The following is a 15966-nucleotide window of genomic DNA, read 5'->3' on the forward strand; positions in this document are numbered from 1 at the left end:
GATGCCCTCTGGTGCGGCAGCAGCAGCCACTGAAGCGCCCTGGAATGCAGGCGGGCCCACGGCACGATGGAAATGCAGGAGATCATTTTTCCCAGCAGCAGCGACAGAAGGACCACTGGAGCCTGCCTCAAGCTCATCACCTTGTGGGTCACGGACCTTAGACCGGCCAACCTGTCTTGGGAGAGGAAAACCCTGCACAAGTTGGTATCTATCACCGCCCCCAGGTGTACAAGTCTGTTTGTTGGAGAGAGATGGCTCTTCTCTAGGTTTAGAGTGAAGCCGTGATTTTTGAGGGATCTCATAGTGGTTTGGAGATCCCGCAATGCCTGCTGCCTGGATGACGACTGGATAAGGATGTCGTCCAGGTAGCACTGGAGCCTTATGGGCCTGCGTCTTAGCTGAGCCGCCACTACCGCCAGCACTTTGGTAAACGTCCGAGGAGCGGACAAGAGGCCGAATGGGAGAGCTTTGTACTGGAAGTGGCGACCTGCATAATAGAAGCGCAGGAACTTCCTGTGCTGAGGACGGATGGGGATGTGGAGGTATGCCTCTTTGAGATCTATAGATCTGAGTAGATCTCCCTGTCGAATCCCCGCCAGAATGGTCTGCAGTGACTGCATCTTGAACCTCCGGTAGGCGATGTGCCTGTTGAGGTTTTTGAGGTCCAAGATGGCTCTCCCCCCCCCCCGAGTTCTTTGGCACCAGGAAGAGGATGGAGTAAAACCCCCTCCCCTCTTCGCCCTGGGGAACTGGTTCCACGGCCCTGATGTCTAGGAGATGTCTGACTTCCTGGTCCATACGCTCCCTCTTTTGAGGGCAGGATGGGACTGGGCACCGGATGAAGGTCCGGGGGGGAGGGACAGGAACTCCAGGGAGAGGCCTTCCCTGACTATCTGCAGAACCCAAGCATCCTCGGTTGTCTGGGCCCAATGGGAGGCAAACAGCTGGAGGCGACCCCCGATGGGCGCCGAGCCTGGGCAGTCACTTTGACTTACGGAACGGCCTGTTGGAGGCCCCACCGCGGTTATACTTGCGGAAGCCGAACTGCTGCCTGCCTCTGTCCCGAAAGGGCGCCCTGTCCTGGGACCTGTCACCCTGCTGACCGAAGGACCTATTGGAGGGAGAGAAGGAAGAGGCAGAGGTGGAAGGCTCGGAGGCACGAAAGGACTGCCTCCTAGAATAGGGAGCGGTCTTACGTTCCTGCTTCTTGTTTAGAGAAGGGAGGATCTTCCTCTTGTCCTTGGACTCGATGAGGAGAGGATCCAGGGACTCGCCAAATAATTTGGACCCCTTAAAGGGGGCGGAAGCTAGTTTCCATTTGTTTTTCTGGTCCGCTTGCCAATGGCGGAGCCAGATCAGCTGGCGAGAAGTGATATTAGAGCCGAGTGCCCTGGAGGCGAATTTAGTGGCGTTAAGGGAAGCATCAGCAGCGTATTGGGAAGCCGCGATTATTTTAGACACGTCCTGGTGGAGGCGGACGTCTCCCGCCGGGAGCTTGGTTAGGAGCTCGCGCAGCCAGATCACAGAAGCCCTATTGAAAAAGGAGGCGGATGAAGAGGCCCTAATGGCCCAGGCAGCCGCCAAGTGGGTCTTGTGGCACGCCTTTTCCGCCTTCTTGTCCTCCGCCTTAAGGCCTTCCAGAAGGTCGGCCGGTAGGGAGGAGTTAGAAGTAAGTGCAACGATGGGCGGGTCGACAGTGGGAAGGGCCAAAAGGTCCTCCAGCACTGGCTCCATAGTATAAAGCTTCCTATCTACCCCACTGGGAGAGGACTGCGTGGCTGGTTGAGCCCACTGGCGCTGGATTAGGTCGAGAAACAGCCCCGGGACCGGAACCAGCTCTTGTTGGGGTGCTGGGACATCAAACATGACCGCATTGGGATTAGCCGGAGTGGCATCCGCCGCCGGCGCGGCCGGTTTGGGCTTGATCCCCACCCTGGTGGCAGCCTTGACCTTGTGAAGGACAGATTTGAAAAGGCTGGGCTTGAACAGACCCGCAAAGGCGGGCGCTTCAGGGGGGAGGTCCTCGTCGTCCGAGAGACCTAGCACCTCCGGGTCAGGGTCCTCAATGGCAGAGGCCTCGCTGACCACCGAGGATTCCAGGGAAGGATGACGAGCACGCTTGCTTGGAGGGGGAGCTGCCTGATTGGGTTTGGGACCCCTAGGGGCCACTGCAGTGGGACTCTTAAATTTCATGGCCTCCGTGATGCCCTTGGCAATGGCACGGGCCATTAGCTCCTGCATGCGGGGAGATAACTCCTCTGAGTCAGAATCAGGATCCAAGCCCTCCTCTAGGGGGGGTGAAGCCTCACCCTGCATGTCATCTATACTAGCATCCCCACGGGGAGGGGCCTGCTCACAGGCCCAAGAGGGTGCCGGGGAAGCCGGCTCTGCAAATGGCGTGTTTGGGGATAGGTCCTGGGACTCCACCTCCTCGGCAAGGACCATTTGGAGATCTTCCCGGAAGGGAGGGATTCCTGAGAGGGACTGCTCCCTGTCTGCCTGGTGTCTGGCCTTCTCAAACTGCTTGTCAAGGGCCCGCTGGCGCCTTTCAGCATCCTTGGCCTCAGCCACAGAAGGGGTTCTGGAACGCTGTTTCCCAGAGCTACCCCCACCACTCTTGCCCGCACCCCCCACTCCCCGATGAGGAGGAGCCCTTGCTAGGGGCCTGAGAGAGGCTCGGCCTAGTATCTTGGGAATCAGGGGGACTGGGCAGGTCCATAGTCAATGACCACACAAGATGGAGCAAGGCTATGACAAGGCAGAAGTTAGAGAGAGAGACTGGTTGCTGCAAGGGGAACAAAACAAAAAGATTTGTCAAAATTGCCATATGCACAGTAATTGAGTCAATACGTATGAAAGTATCCCATGCTTAATACCAGTCAGAGGCCCAGGGGTAGGATTGGGGCCTGCACCGAGGCGCAAGGCTCCGCAGGAGAAGCAGGGAGGAGAATGACTAGAAAAATGCTTTGGCCTGCGCTTACTTAGGCCTCCTCCCTGAGCCGGTATAATGACCGTTGGTATGGCCCAGGAACCAGCACCGCTCGCAAAAATAGGCAAAAGGACGAAGGTGGCGATCCCAGCCTGAGAAACCCTTGCTAGGCCCTGCCACCTCCAGCGGTCTCCTGATAACGAGGCTGATGCAAAATGGCTGCCATGACTGGGCGCGCTTTTTTTCGCGCCTAAAATGTCCGCCGCAACAGCGTGGGGCTAAGGGAGAGCGAGGAGCGAACGCGCCTCGAATGGCGACAATCGCTCACTCCTCCCTGCGGCAGAGGTCCTCTAGCAGGCCGGGGAACGAAAAAAACTTCGTCTAAAATAACAAACGAGGGGCCTGGGATCGTAGTAACCTCGCCGCTGCAGCTGCGCCGTTTTAAACGACAAGCGGCAGGCCTCCGAAGCCGTCCCATGAGGATCGGCTGAGGGCCCCCCACCACCACCTTCCAGCTTACCTCCTGGCCTTCAAATGTAAATTCTGCTGGAGAAAAGCGCAGCGATGAGGATAGAAACGTCTCACAAAGTTGGGGAAAAGTTAGGGAATAGAAATAAAACGCAAATAGAGACCAAGCCAAAAAAGGATTAATTCAGCTCAGAGCTCTAGCTAATTACGTCCAAACGGGCTGACTGAGGAAGAATTCTGAGGGATTGATCACACCAGGAGGAGGTGTGGCTAAAGGAAAAATAGTTCCTCAGTCCTAAGGGCAAGCAGACTGAATTAACCCATTGCTTGGACTCTCCAAGCGGTGTACAGGAAAATTAATGTGTACCTCCCTTGGAACGTTGTGTGTTCTGGCATATGCTGAGTTTACTCTATAAACCAGGTCCATGCCCCACCCCATCTGTTGTCTGTCTTTTTTAATATATTCAGCCAATAAATTAGTCATAATATCCCTCAAATCTTCATCATCAGCCTCAATTACATTTTGAAATCTAAGGAAAAAAGACATCCATTCAAATTCCGTTTTTATCTGGTGGTTCTCAAGTTCTTGATTTCCTTTCTGGACCCCCTTCACCTCTCTCCTCATCTCAGCCGTCCCCTCCTCCAAAAGTTCCAGTCTTTGTGAGTTTTGGGTCGCATGATCTTTATTCTCTCTGAGCTGCTCATTCATTTCTTTCAATTGGTTTTTTAAGTCCTTCTGCCCCTTTAAGAGTTGTTCAAACATCTGTTGAAAGTCCACCTCAGAAGGCTTAGGCTGGAACAAAGAAATTAATGTCTGTTGTCCGCTGGGGCTGGACGTTGAAGATGCTGAGGCGGAGCCCGCAAATCCCGGCTTCCCCGGTGGTGGTCTTTTAGGTGGCATTTTGGTAATCAAAGCTCAGAGATGAAGATGTCAGTACAGAGAAGAAACAACTGGGAAGGTGGTTAGCAGAGAGAGATCGCAAGGCAGGGAGCCCAGGCAGATAGGGACCTAGGCAATAAAGCAATAAAATCCTTTGTTCCAAGTCCAGGGTAAAGTGTAACACGAGATTTCCCTGAGTGTCATGGAGACAAAGCCAAAATGCCTGCAATTTCTGTGGGTGGAGTCAAATTTCAAAGTACATGAAGACAACGGAAGTGTGCCATCTTGCCCTGCCAGCTCCGGGATCCGAAGGCAAAAGTTTTCAAAGTTTTCAAAAAAAAAAAAAAAAGACCATCACCTCATTTTCACAATTGCAATAAAGGAGATCTGCTGTTTGCTATGAGGGTGATTCCATTCCAAGGCTCCCCCCCTCCTCTTCTTGGGGCAGGGAGCAAAACAGTTTAAAGCCGCTTGTCCAAGGGGGGGGGGAAATTGCCCTCCCTCCAATCACATTTCCCAGCCACAAGTTGAAAGTTTTTCTAAAAGGCTGACAGTTTTTTTTTCCTTCACTCATCAAAGGGAACGGGGGGAATCTCCATCTCACCGCATTGCAACTGCGTCCTTCGAATCTTGAATTTCATCCGGCTGCCTCAACGCGAAGACGCCGCGGCGCCTCCCCTCTTGCTTCCCGGTGCCTAGGGCAATGCGGGGAGCCCCCCCGGCCGCCGACGACACAGGGGATCCCCCGCTATGCAGCCCCCTCGGCAGGAGCCCCTCCAGGGCATCCTGTGCCCCCCCTGATCAAAGGGGAACCCACCAGGAGTGCGCGGGGCGAGCAAAGCTTGCCCGTCGCATACCGCAGCCGGAACCGGAAGCCCGAGAGAGAAACTTTTTGCTGGGGCTGCTGGCGCTCCTAATAAAGGAATCTTTGAGTTAACTTCAGAGGGTTTGTCATGTTTGGGGAGCTCTGCTCCTTCTTGGTTACCCATATGATAGTAAGTTCACAATACAGTAATATAAAGCACAGCATAAGACACTTATGGCTTCCTAGCTAATAGGTTTTTTTGGGAGAGGCACTTCTAACTCTATATATTAATGAAAAAGATGTTATGCAGATAAACTATATCCATTATGATATTACACTAGACCTATATATAAAACAAATCTCTGAATATTCTTCAAGGGTAGCCCCATGTACATTGCAGTAGTCCAAGTGGAGATGGCTAGGGCTTGAGTGTGTAAATGCAGGGACTCCTGATCCAGAAAAGGGCACAACTGGTGCACGTGAAATTGCGCAAAAGCTTTCCTAGCCACAACTGCCACAACTTTCCTAGCCATGACTGCCATCTTCTCTTTAAGCAGGAGTCACGAGTCAAGTAGGAGAACCTGCAAATTAGATGGTGAGAAGTCAAGGAAAGCAAGGATGGATGCATTACAGCCATCCCACTCTCGTCAGAGATCACTGAAAAGTGTGACCAATGCTGCTTCTGTCCCATAATTGGCCATGAAACCTGACTGAAAGGAGTGCAGATAATAATAACTCATCCTCATATGAACTGGGTATATGCAATTCATTTTTTTCTGTACTGATTCTAATTTTATATATTCCTCAGCCACAAATCCAAGACAAGAATGACAAATGTTAACTGTTCTGAGAGAAAGAGAGAGAAGCGTGTGCTAATTGAGTTAAGACTTTATAAAAGGAAGAATTGTATGCTGCATTTATGAAACTGAAAAGAAATCCCATTCAGCTAAAATGTAAGTACAAAGACAATTTCTGTTACAAAGACAATTTCTTGTTTTTACCCAAAAATAGATATTCGAGCACATGATGGCATAGGGAGAAATGTATTCAGCTATACTTGCAGACACAATGAGTCTGTCCTAGCAATTCTCCAAAGATAATAAGGAAAGACAACATCTCAGGAGCAACATTATGGGCACAACTCCATCCTGATTGGAATATTCAACTTTAATTTTAATACATTTTATACATGCTAACATCGCATGTATAAAAGAGGCAAAGAAAGTATCTTATGCAAAGAGGGTTGTGGTGGCGCAGTGGTTAGAATGCAGTATAACATTAGAATGCTAATTCTGCCGACTGCCAGCAGTTTGATTCTCACTGGCTCAAGGTTGACTGAGCCTTCCATCCTTCCAAGGATGGTAAAATGAGGAGCCAGATTGTTGGGAGCAATATGCTGACTCTGTAAATTGCTTGGTGAGGACTGTAAAGCACTGTGAAGCTGTATATAAGTCTAAGTGCTATTGCCAGTGGCAGATTAATGACCCCCCCCCCCAAATATACATGTCTTTGATAATTATTTCCATATTAAATAAATATAAGAACATTTGATGAAACAGGCTAAAGACTTACCAAGCCCAACTTCTTGTTTCCTACATTTACAAGTTAAATTCCTGTAGGAAACTCTCTAAGAGGACATCTTTCTACAATTAGTAATGCTGTATTGTCCTTGACACACCAAATTGCATTTACAACACTATCATATATGTTTTGTTTTAAAATAGATTTAAAACATTTTACATTTTTTTAAGTTGAGAGATAATTTTAAAAATCTACAATGTTTTACATTTTTAGAACCAAAGAAAGAATCAGTTAGATGGAGAGGGTGATCAACAACTCCACTTATAGTGGAAAGTATAATATTAAATCAGTTGTACATGGATGAAATAAAGTGTCTTCTCACTGTTCTTTATGACACATTTGTAGCTTTGTCTTTATGTCTTTGGCGTGAGACCTCTGAAAATCTGCTTTTCCTACACATGTCTACTAAATAAAGATTTGGTGTTTCAAACATTTCAGAAACATAGTGAATGCTTAATATGCATAAATGGTGAGCATTGTGACACATGTCTGAATCTACAGACAGAATTTTATTATCACCTTTATCAGGCACTGATTTTAAAGCTGCCCATCATAATACTTAATCTTTGTTACGTTTGGATTAAGAGATGACTAAACTATACATTTCAAATATACTAGAAGATTTAAAAAATAGAAAAGCTTGTAAAATCAAAATGTTCAAATGCAGTCTACATAACTTTTCTAAATGAAATTATACATATAATTAAGAATTTTGCTCCAAAGGATCAGAAGACAGTATTGTCAAAACCAAAATATGCCAAATCTTTATTTTAATCTATAGGATTTCTACAAAGATTTCATACTATGGAATGTAATCATCCGTATGTTTACTCAAAGTGTAATTATCACTTAGAATTAGGATAAAAACACACATGCTTTCTAACAAAAGCAAAGACTATTTTATTTCTTAACTAGGTAGCACTTGATCTCCATCCAATTCCAACTGCAATGTTTCCTTACCTTGCCAAAGCTTCCTTTTCCAATTGCTCGAAGAATCTGGAAGTGATCAAAGTTCACTATAAAAACAAAACAAAACAAAATCTGTCATTTCTTCTTACTCCTCTGTCAATGTATGTTATAGATGAATGGCAATGACATAGGAAACAGCTACTATAGTGTTATTTTTTAAACAATTGTTTCATGCTCCTCATTTAACTAGCTGTATTTGGACTTTTCTCATGTAATATCGTATTGCATAAAGAAGATGTGGGTTTCCCTGATTTAATCTTATCCATTCTTTGAAGATGTATGTACATTGGAGGGAAAAGGAGAAAAGATTACTGTAGATGATCATATTACCCAAAGATTTAAAACTATATGATCAGAGACCTTGCATACATACAATAGGCAATCTCTTTGCCTTTTTCCTTAACATAGATGCAAGGGTATCACAAATCTTTCAGTGTTTGCTGATTAAGATGCTTTAATATCTGGCCACGATCAAAAGTGTTCCTTTTCAGACATGAGTCTCATGCAGAATCTTATTTAGCAAGATTTGGTGATATAAAAATGATAAGAGTTATAAGAATTCCACTAATAAAACTACTTCCGGACTAAAACCAAAATATCCTAAAAGTAGTGTAGAGACTTGTGTTCTGTTTAACTACCTTCCTATAAACCTCCTAACTGGTAGGTCTGTTCACAAAGGAGTTTAGAGAGAGTCATCTTTATACAATTGTCTTCTGAATCTTTGTCAGTCTGGAAATGAATCAGTACAGTTGCCATCTTCTTGGAAGAAGGCAAGCAAATAGATAAAACAAGGGAAAGAAAGGGCTAAAAATAGAAAGGGTTACAAAAACCCATTCATTAGATTTTACCCTGACAATTGCTCCAAATTTAAAGGTCATTGTAACCAGAAATCATTAAGGGCCATACAGTCCAAATGATAGGTAAGACTGGGGCACCCTACAATTAAAAGCAGATGTCTTCCTATCCTGCAAATAGGAAGGCTGGCATCTCTGAAATATAATGCAACATCCCCAAAAAATCACAAGGCAGCAGGAAAAGGTTCAGCATGTGCTTTCTGAACTAAGCTGCAAAAATCCACATGTGCACTGGATGGTAGCAAAGAATTAATGTCTGTAGCCCTTATCTTCTACATTTGGTGGTTTTCATTGGAAAAAAAAATCCTATCATCAATATTTCAAAATCTGGTGTGTTTTTTTTTGGGGGGGGGGTTGTTTGCAAAGTTGCAGCAGAAGTTTTTTTTTTTAAATGCCCAGCAGTCTATGTAATTATTACTACTGCTAGGAGGAAATCAACATTTTGAAAACAGGCCACTGGCATCTGTTCTGTTGATTTATGGCTCCATTTGAACTTTTGCTCCTAGCTAATACCAGAGCTATAATGGAAGATAAAGGAGGAAGGGAAATGAGTTTATATATCACTTTAATTATATTTAAAGTGGCCTGGATATGCAGACAAAGCAACTTAAAAAATGATTACTATTAGGGTAATGGCCAGAATCTTTAAAAAGTAATCATAACATGAGATATTATATTATTAATTTATCTAGCTAAATAAAAATCTATGCCAAAAACATATAAATATTTTTCCTTCCAGAATTCTGGTAAATGTTATGGAAATTAATAAAATGAAATAATCTCGTTTCAATTAAAACCTGATTTTAAATGACAGATATTTTACATCTGGATTAAATCTTAGTCAAGATTTTCTGTATACATTGATCATAAGTGAGACACTTTATATGCAACTCAAACATCATAATACGTGGTGATTGTACTATGATGGGCCGTTGTTTATTTCAGTCATAGTACACTGTACAGGTCAAAGACAATCCAGAATATTTTATGTCTATGTCTAGAATCTGGGCATTAAGATCTACTTCAAATTTCTGGTTTTCATCCATAAAGCATTATCTATGGTTTATCTTTCATAGTTTGGTACTGTTGGGATCTTCCATTTGATATGTTAAGGATGGAAAGCCTAAAACAGGCCTCCTTGTTGTAATATATTTGCTCTAGAGTGGCTTGACCTCATGGAACTCAATAGCTCCATCCCTATTAATAGTTCAGAATGAAGACAGTCCTTTTCTACCGAACCTTCAGAAGAGTGCGCAAATAAATGGGAGGCAACTATTTGATGTACACCTTAATCATTTACAAACATTACTGCACTACCAACTTGGATAAGATTAAGATCAATAAATATAAGACAGTATCAAGAACAAAATATAAAATGGCCTCCCAAGCATCAATAATCAGTGATTGTCCGCCTATTGAAATGGAATCACTTTGATAACCATGCTGTCTGGGCTTTCTGGGAGCTGGTCCACATATCTTAAAGTTGCTAAAGTTGAAAATATTGAAATAAAAGTGCACATCCAGGAAAAAGTGCTCCAAATTAGAGGAGGGAAACAATGCAGAAAAGGCTTGATATGGCTATTATTTGATGGTCTTGTTGTATATCCGAAGGCTTCATGAGATGTGCCTTGGAAAATAGTTTGACTCCCTCTTCTTTGTGGCAACCCCTGAGATATTGGAGCATTGCTATAATAGAAAGAAGGACTAGGGGAGACATGATAGCAGTGTTCCAATATCTCAGGGGTTGCCACAAAGAAGAGGGAGTCAAATTATTTTCCAAGGCACCTGAGGGTAGAACAAGAAGCAATGGGTGAAAACTAATCAAGGAGAGAAGCAACTTAGAACTGAGGAGAAACTTCCTGACAGTTAGAAAAATTAATCAGTGGAACAACTTGCTTCTAGAAGTTGTGAATGCCCCAACACTGGAAGTCTTTAAGAAGATGTTGGATAGCCATTTGTCTGAAACGGTATAGGGTTTCCTGCCTAGGCAGGAGGTTGGACTAGAAGACCTCCAAGGTCCCTTCCAACTCTGCTATTGTATTATTGTATGTATGACACTGAAAATTGTTATATGGATTGATATGCATATAAATATAGAGTACTTCCTGTAGCTTGTTGGCCAATTCCTGGTGTACTCACTTACATTTTTAGCTATTCTTACCATCCCATGGATTTCGAAAGTGGGGGGGGGAGAGAAACAACCCACAAATTAACTAAGAAACCATAAGCAATTCATCTGTCTTTGTTCAGACAACATATTAAGCCATGGTAGCAAATATTAAGACAACCCTGAACAATGCTTTAGTATGGTGATCTGCTGCTGTAGAACAAGCCATGACTTACCTACTGACTCCTATTCACACAATTGCTAAGACAAAAGCAAATAGCACAACTCAAATTACTCACAAACAATTGTTTGAAGGGTAAGTATTCAGAATTACAGCTGACCATTTTGACACTGGATGTGTGACAATGCCTATATATCATTTTAGGGGAAAGTACAAGATAGATATAAGATCAAAGTGAATAAGGATCAGTAAGGATGGCTGCACACTGTGAAGATAAATATATCCATAAAGGAACATAATAGAGCTACTGATTGAGGGCAATAAATCTTAAACTAAATTTCAAGTTAACAAGAAACTTGGCTTGGAGACACATAGGAAAATCATTACACTTTCAAGAGAAGCTGTGGGGGAGGGGGGAATAGAACATTGGAAATAGATTGTTGAGAAAAGACTACACAGCTTTGTAACCAGAACATTAGAACAATGAATGATGCCTAAAAAGTTCATTTGCTTCTATGTAAACCATTCACCATCTAGCAGCTTCTAAACATATTAATTCAAGCTTTTATTGTCGGAGTAAAGCATGTGTAAAATGCGATTGTCTGAGCCTCCCTAAACAAACATCTCAGAATTTTCAGCTAGCATGACCTTCAGAAGCATCCATGAGGACTCAAAAAAAAATCAAGAAAGTGGCTACTACCACATGATCAAAGCTCAATAGGATCAACATTGATCATCCTGGGGACCCCTGCTTTAAAGCAACCTTTCCCAATCTGGTGAGTTCAGGAATTACTGCACTATAGCAGGTCCCCTGATTAAGAACACCCCAGTTTAAGGACAATAAGTAAGGAGCCTACTGTAGCAAAATTTGAGTTAAATACAAAAGTTCAAGTTCATTAAACAATACTAATACAATATTATACAGTAACATTCTTTGGCTTACATAGAAATTCAATTTAAGGATAGACCTTGGAAATAGAATTCACTAAACCAAGGACTATCTGTATACTGAATTGATCCGCTCTCATTCCATTATTTATAAAAATAATAATACATTTCTACAAAAGATTTGACTCTTCCAAAAGCAAAGTTGCTGAGAACCACACACATTTCTCTCTCTCTCACTCACTCACTCACCCATTCCCTTCTGTCCCCCTCCTTCTAATGACAAAAATGTTATCTTTCAATAATAGCTCAACTATTTTATTGTTGGGTATGATTTGCGACAGCCAAGAGATGTGTAAGTATGGCTAGAATTTCATGGCACACAGTCTTAACAAAATGACAGCTGTTGCCTATTCAAAATGAACCATTTTCACCCACTGAAGTGTCTTCAGTATGACATCATTTTGACAGCAGCAATCCATTAAAACACAAAAAGGCATTCAACTTGACAATAATTTGCCTGAAAAAAGTATTCTGAAAAATACAAATGAAATGGAATGCAGCTGGGTTGCATAATTACATAAACAGAACAGAAACTTGAAATAATGGGGTAACATTTCCAATGGTGACCATCTCCGAATGCAAATAGCATCTCCCAACCGAATGAATTCCTGCCTTACTTCATCACTGAACCTTCCCTATTATTTGTTCCAATAAAGATACAAAAGCAAAATTCTGACAAAATCAATTCTGCCAGCCTATATCGGGTAACAATACAGTATTAAAATCCCATCAAACTATCTTAATTTTTAATACAGTAAATATTGATAATTATAGCCCACACAAACAAACACTCTCTTAGGGGTCTTCCACAACTTTTAAAAGTGACAAGGGGGAAAGAAACAAGTTTTTAAAAATAATGTTTTATACTATTCTATCGTGTATTTTGTAATTCTTTGTGAAAAACTATTCAGGTTATTACTTCTTGCTATTATTTGAATAGTTTGTGATCTCTTATCGAGAAAAAAAATGAAATATCCTCCGTAGCTGCTTTTTGGGGTGACAGGTATATCTGGAATTTTAAGGACATCATGGAAAATGCTCATTAACAGAGCTTAGCATTTCACGAAAAGGCTGCCATGGGGGAAAACTCTCTCATAGAGTCCCACTGCTTTTTTGTGTGTCCTAGACTTATGACCACAACTGAGCCCTAAATTTACGTTGTTAAGCAGGATACTTGTTAAGTGAGCTTTGCCCCAGTTCACCACCTTTCTTGTGAACCACTGCAGTTGTTAAATTAGTAACATGATTATTAAGTGAATCTGGCTTCCTCATTTACTTTGCTTGTCAGAAGGTCTCGAAAGGTGATCACATGACTCCGGGACACTGCAACAGTCATAAATATGAGTCAGTTGCCAAGCATCTGAATTTTGATCACGTGACCATGAGGATGCTGCAACCGTCAGAGGTGTGAAAAATGATCATGTCATTTTTTCAGTGCCGTTGTAACTTTGGATGGTTGCTAAACGAACCATTGTAAGGTGAGAATTACCTGTATATGTGTCCTTTTGGAAGGCGGTGAACATACTTCAAAATAAGGAGCGCTTAATTTTGCTTTCTGAAAACAGTTTTAGAAATACATGGTGCTGAAAAAAAGAGTCTTGATTTCCACACATGCTGCTCTAATTTTTTTAAAATTAAAGGGGCAGGTTAATTTTTAAAAAGGTAGTTGAGACAGAGAACTAAGCTTGGCTTTGGCACCACCCGCCACTATCGTGCGTTTCCAACCTAGTTGCTCAATTGCAGTGAGTTAGTTTATCCATATTTACATTAGCCACATCAACAAAACCATTCAACTATGCAGGCTTTCTGTTCACAAGCCTTTGGCCCTATTATGCTTGCTTCCTATTTCTCAGAATATCCTGACTCAAGACATTTAATTTTCGTTTTACTTAAGGCAGACCAGCTGGAAAAGGATTTGTGACATCACCATGAGAACAAATGGCTTTGATTGCTCCTGTTCATGTATTTTTGTGTACTGTACAATAATTAAATTAAGGAAAGAGAGATTTCTTGCTATACTGATTAAACTGATGAGGATTTCCCCAGACGATAGCAGGATTTGCTTATTCATAGTAAACATGTATAGAAAATGTACCGAAAGCTCTGAAATATAGCCACAGAGGAAAAATAAAACGAACCAAACAAATAGTTTGCAGTCTTGACATGTCACACATATTTTCAGAAGAGTGGCAATTTCATATCTCAGTGCTTTTAGAAATCTTGGATGGATAACATCTAGACTCAGTAATTTGTTTGTCTCTAATATACCAGTAAGATCTAAAACTCTGTATCTTATTTTAACTTCTGGGACTCAGGTCCTTAAAATACCTCTTGTCCTTAGTTTCCTCCAGTAGTCCTTGTCATTTAAAAACTGAGCTATCTAATTATGCTTAAGATTTATTTTTAAAATTGCTTTATCGAATGTTATTAATCTACATGTTAAAATCCATCTCATTTAACGTATCCCCCTGCATTTGTATATTTGCATCTTTAATATTATTTTATCATTTTCAATACAGAATAGCAGAAAACGGGGGAGGGGAAAGGGGGGGCTCCATCTATTTAAATTTGGCTCATATCATTTCACAACTAGACAACCTTATAATATGTTTTACCGGGCTCCATAAATATTCCTTCTTGCAAGTTATCGTGGTTTTTTCATGATTTGTACATTAGCATATGTTTTTATGTTTTAAGGAATTTCATAAAAATGCTGATGAGTAAGTGGTTTCTCCTTCTAACTAAAACAGCTTTCAGACAATTGCCTTTCATGTGCTTTGCAATACAACTGCTTTCCGTTGCCCATAGAAAAATAAAAATTTCAAAGAACTGTGTATTTCCAGAGACCAAACACTTCCAGTGATGCTACCTTATTTAACCTGTTTCCATAGCTAATGAAACACCCTGGTTTTGCTGATATAAAATGACTGTATTTCTCTTTTGTTGTTTTCTGTCAAACACCTTTGCATTTCTGTAGTGGTGAGAAACAGATTGGGGTTTAATAACCTTTTTTTTTTGTTCCAAAGCTGGAGAATCCTTTCCTTTGCAGCTGAAGGCTAAGTAATCCCTGACTATGATTACATCTCTAACAAATCCATTCTGCCTGCAAATCCCATTTTGAGACTGAGTATGAGCTGCAAAGCTAATTTCTATACTGTTTTCATCTTCAGCTCTCACCTTTTGTGGCATTCACTTTGATGCAAAATTCTAAAGTACTCAAAAACTTCAAGTTTCAATTTTTGCTGTTCCTAATATTTTTCTTTCCCGGTGACTCAATTTTGCTAGATTTCTTTCTTTTTTCATGAAGTTAGTCTCTTTGCAACAAGGTAAAATGTGAAGAGTTACAAATAAAAGAAAGTATGAGAAAGTTATTAAGGGAAAGTTAAAGTTAGGTTTACTTAGAATTCAGCAAGCCACAAAGTTTGTGTAGCAAAGGGATGTTAAATATTCATAGTCTAGAACAGCGATGGCGAACCTTTTTTGGCTCGCGTGCCACAAGTGGGGGGAGCGCAGGGGGGTCGTGTGCGGGGGTGCTGCACCCATAATGCAATGTGCGACCCCCCCAGTGCGCATGCGCACACAACGTGCGATCCCCCCCATTTTACATGCTTTTTTCACCCTCCCCAGGCTCCAGAGGCTTTATAGGAGCCTGGGGAGGGCGAAAAGAGCCTCCCCTGCTCCCCCCGGAGGCCCTCCGGAGGCTTCAGGGACCATCCGGAGGCTTCCCTGAAGCCTTCGGAACGCTTAAAACCACCCTCGGAGCAACCCAGAAGTCACTTCCGGTTTGCTCGGAGGGTGGTTTTAAGTGCTCCGAAGGCATCAGGGAAGCCTCCGGATGGTCCCTGAAGCCTCCGGAGGGCCTCCGGGGGGCGGGGGGGCTCTTTTCGCCCTCCCCAGGCTCCTATAAAGCCTCTGGAGCCTGGGGAGGGTGAAAAATGGCTTTTAAAAAGGTGAACTCAGCTGGCCAGCTGACAGGGCAGCGCCTCGCGTGCCCTGACAAATGACTCCACGTGCCACTTGTGGCACGCATGCCATAGGTTCGCCATCACGGGTCTAGAAGTAAAGAGCTGCCAACTAAAAAGGAAAGTTTAATAACAATTCTAACATATATTCTGCCTGTCTTGGCTTTGCAGTTTCCAATCTTTGAGTCATTCAGCTATCAATATTATTAGATGGTGAACAGAAATCAAAAGTTCCAATGAGAATTAATGTGGTAACAGTATAATTAATGCTAAAATTTATAT

The 15966-nt window shown here is 42.7% G+C and overlaps 1 protein-coding gene across 1 annotated transcript in view; it reads right to left on the reverse strand.

The window, feature by feature from the left end:
• Window positions 1–15966, reverse strand: part of STK32C (serine/threonine kinase 32C) — a 212414-nt gene that overhangs the window by 85441 nt on the left and 111007 nt on the right. Inside the window, exon 2 of the mRNA XM_081954835.1 lies at window positions 7624–7679. Coding sequence (XP_081810961.1) covers window positions 7624–7679 — 56 coding nt within the window. The remainder of the gene's footprint in view (window positions 1–7623; window positions 7680–15966) is intronic.

This window comes from Natrix helvetica (assembly GCF_964273705.1).
Source record: "Natrix helvetica genome assembly, chromosome: 5".
Taxonomy (NCBI): Eukaryota; Metazoa; Chordata; class Lepidosauria; order Squamata; family Natricidae; genus Natrix; species Natrix helvetica.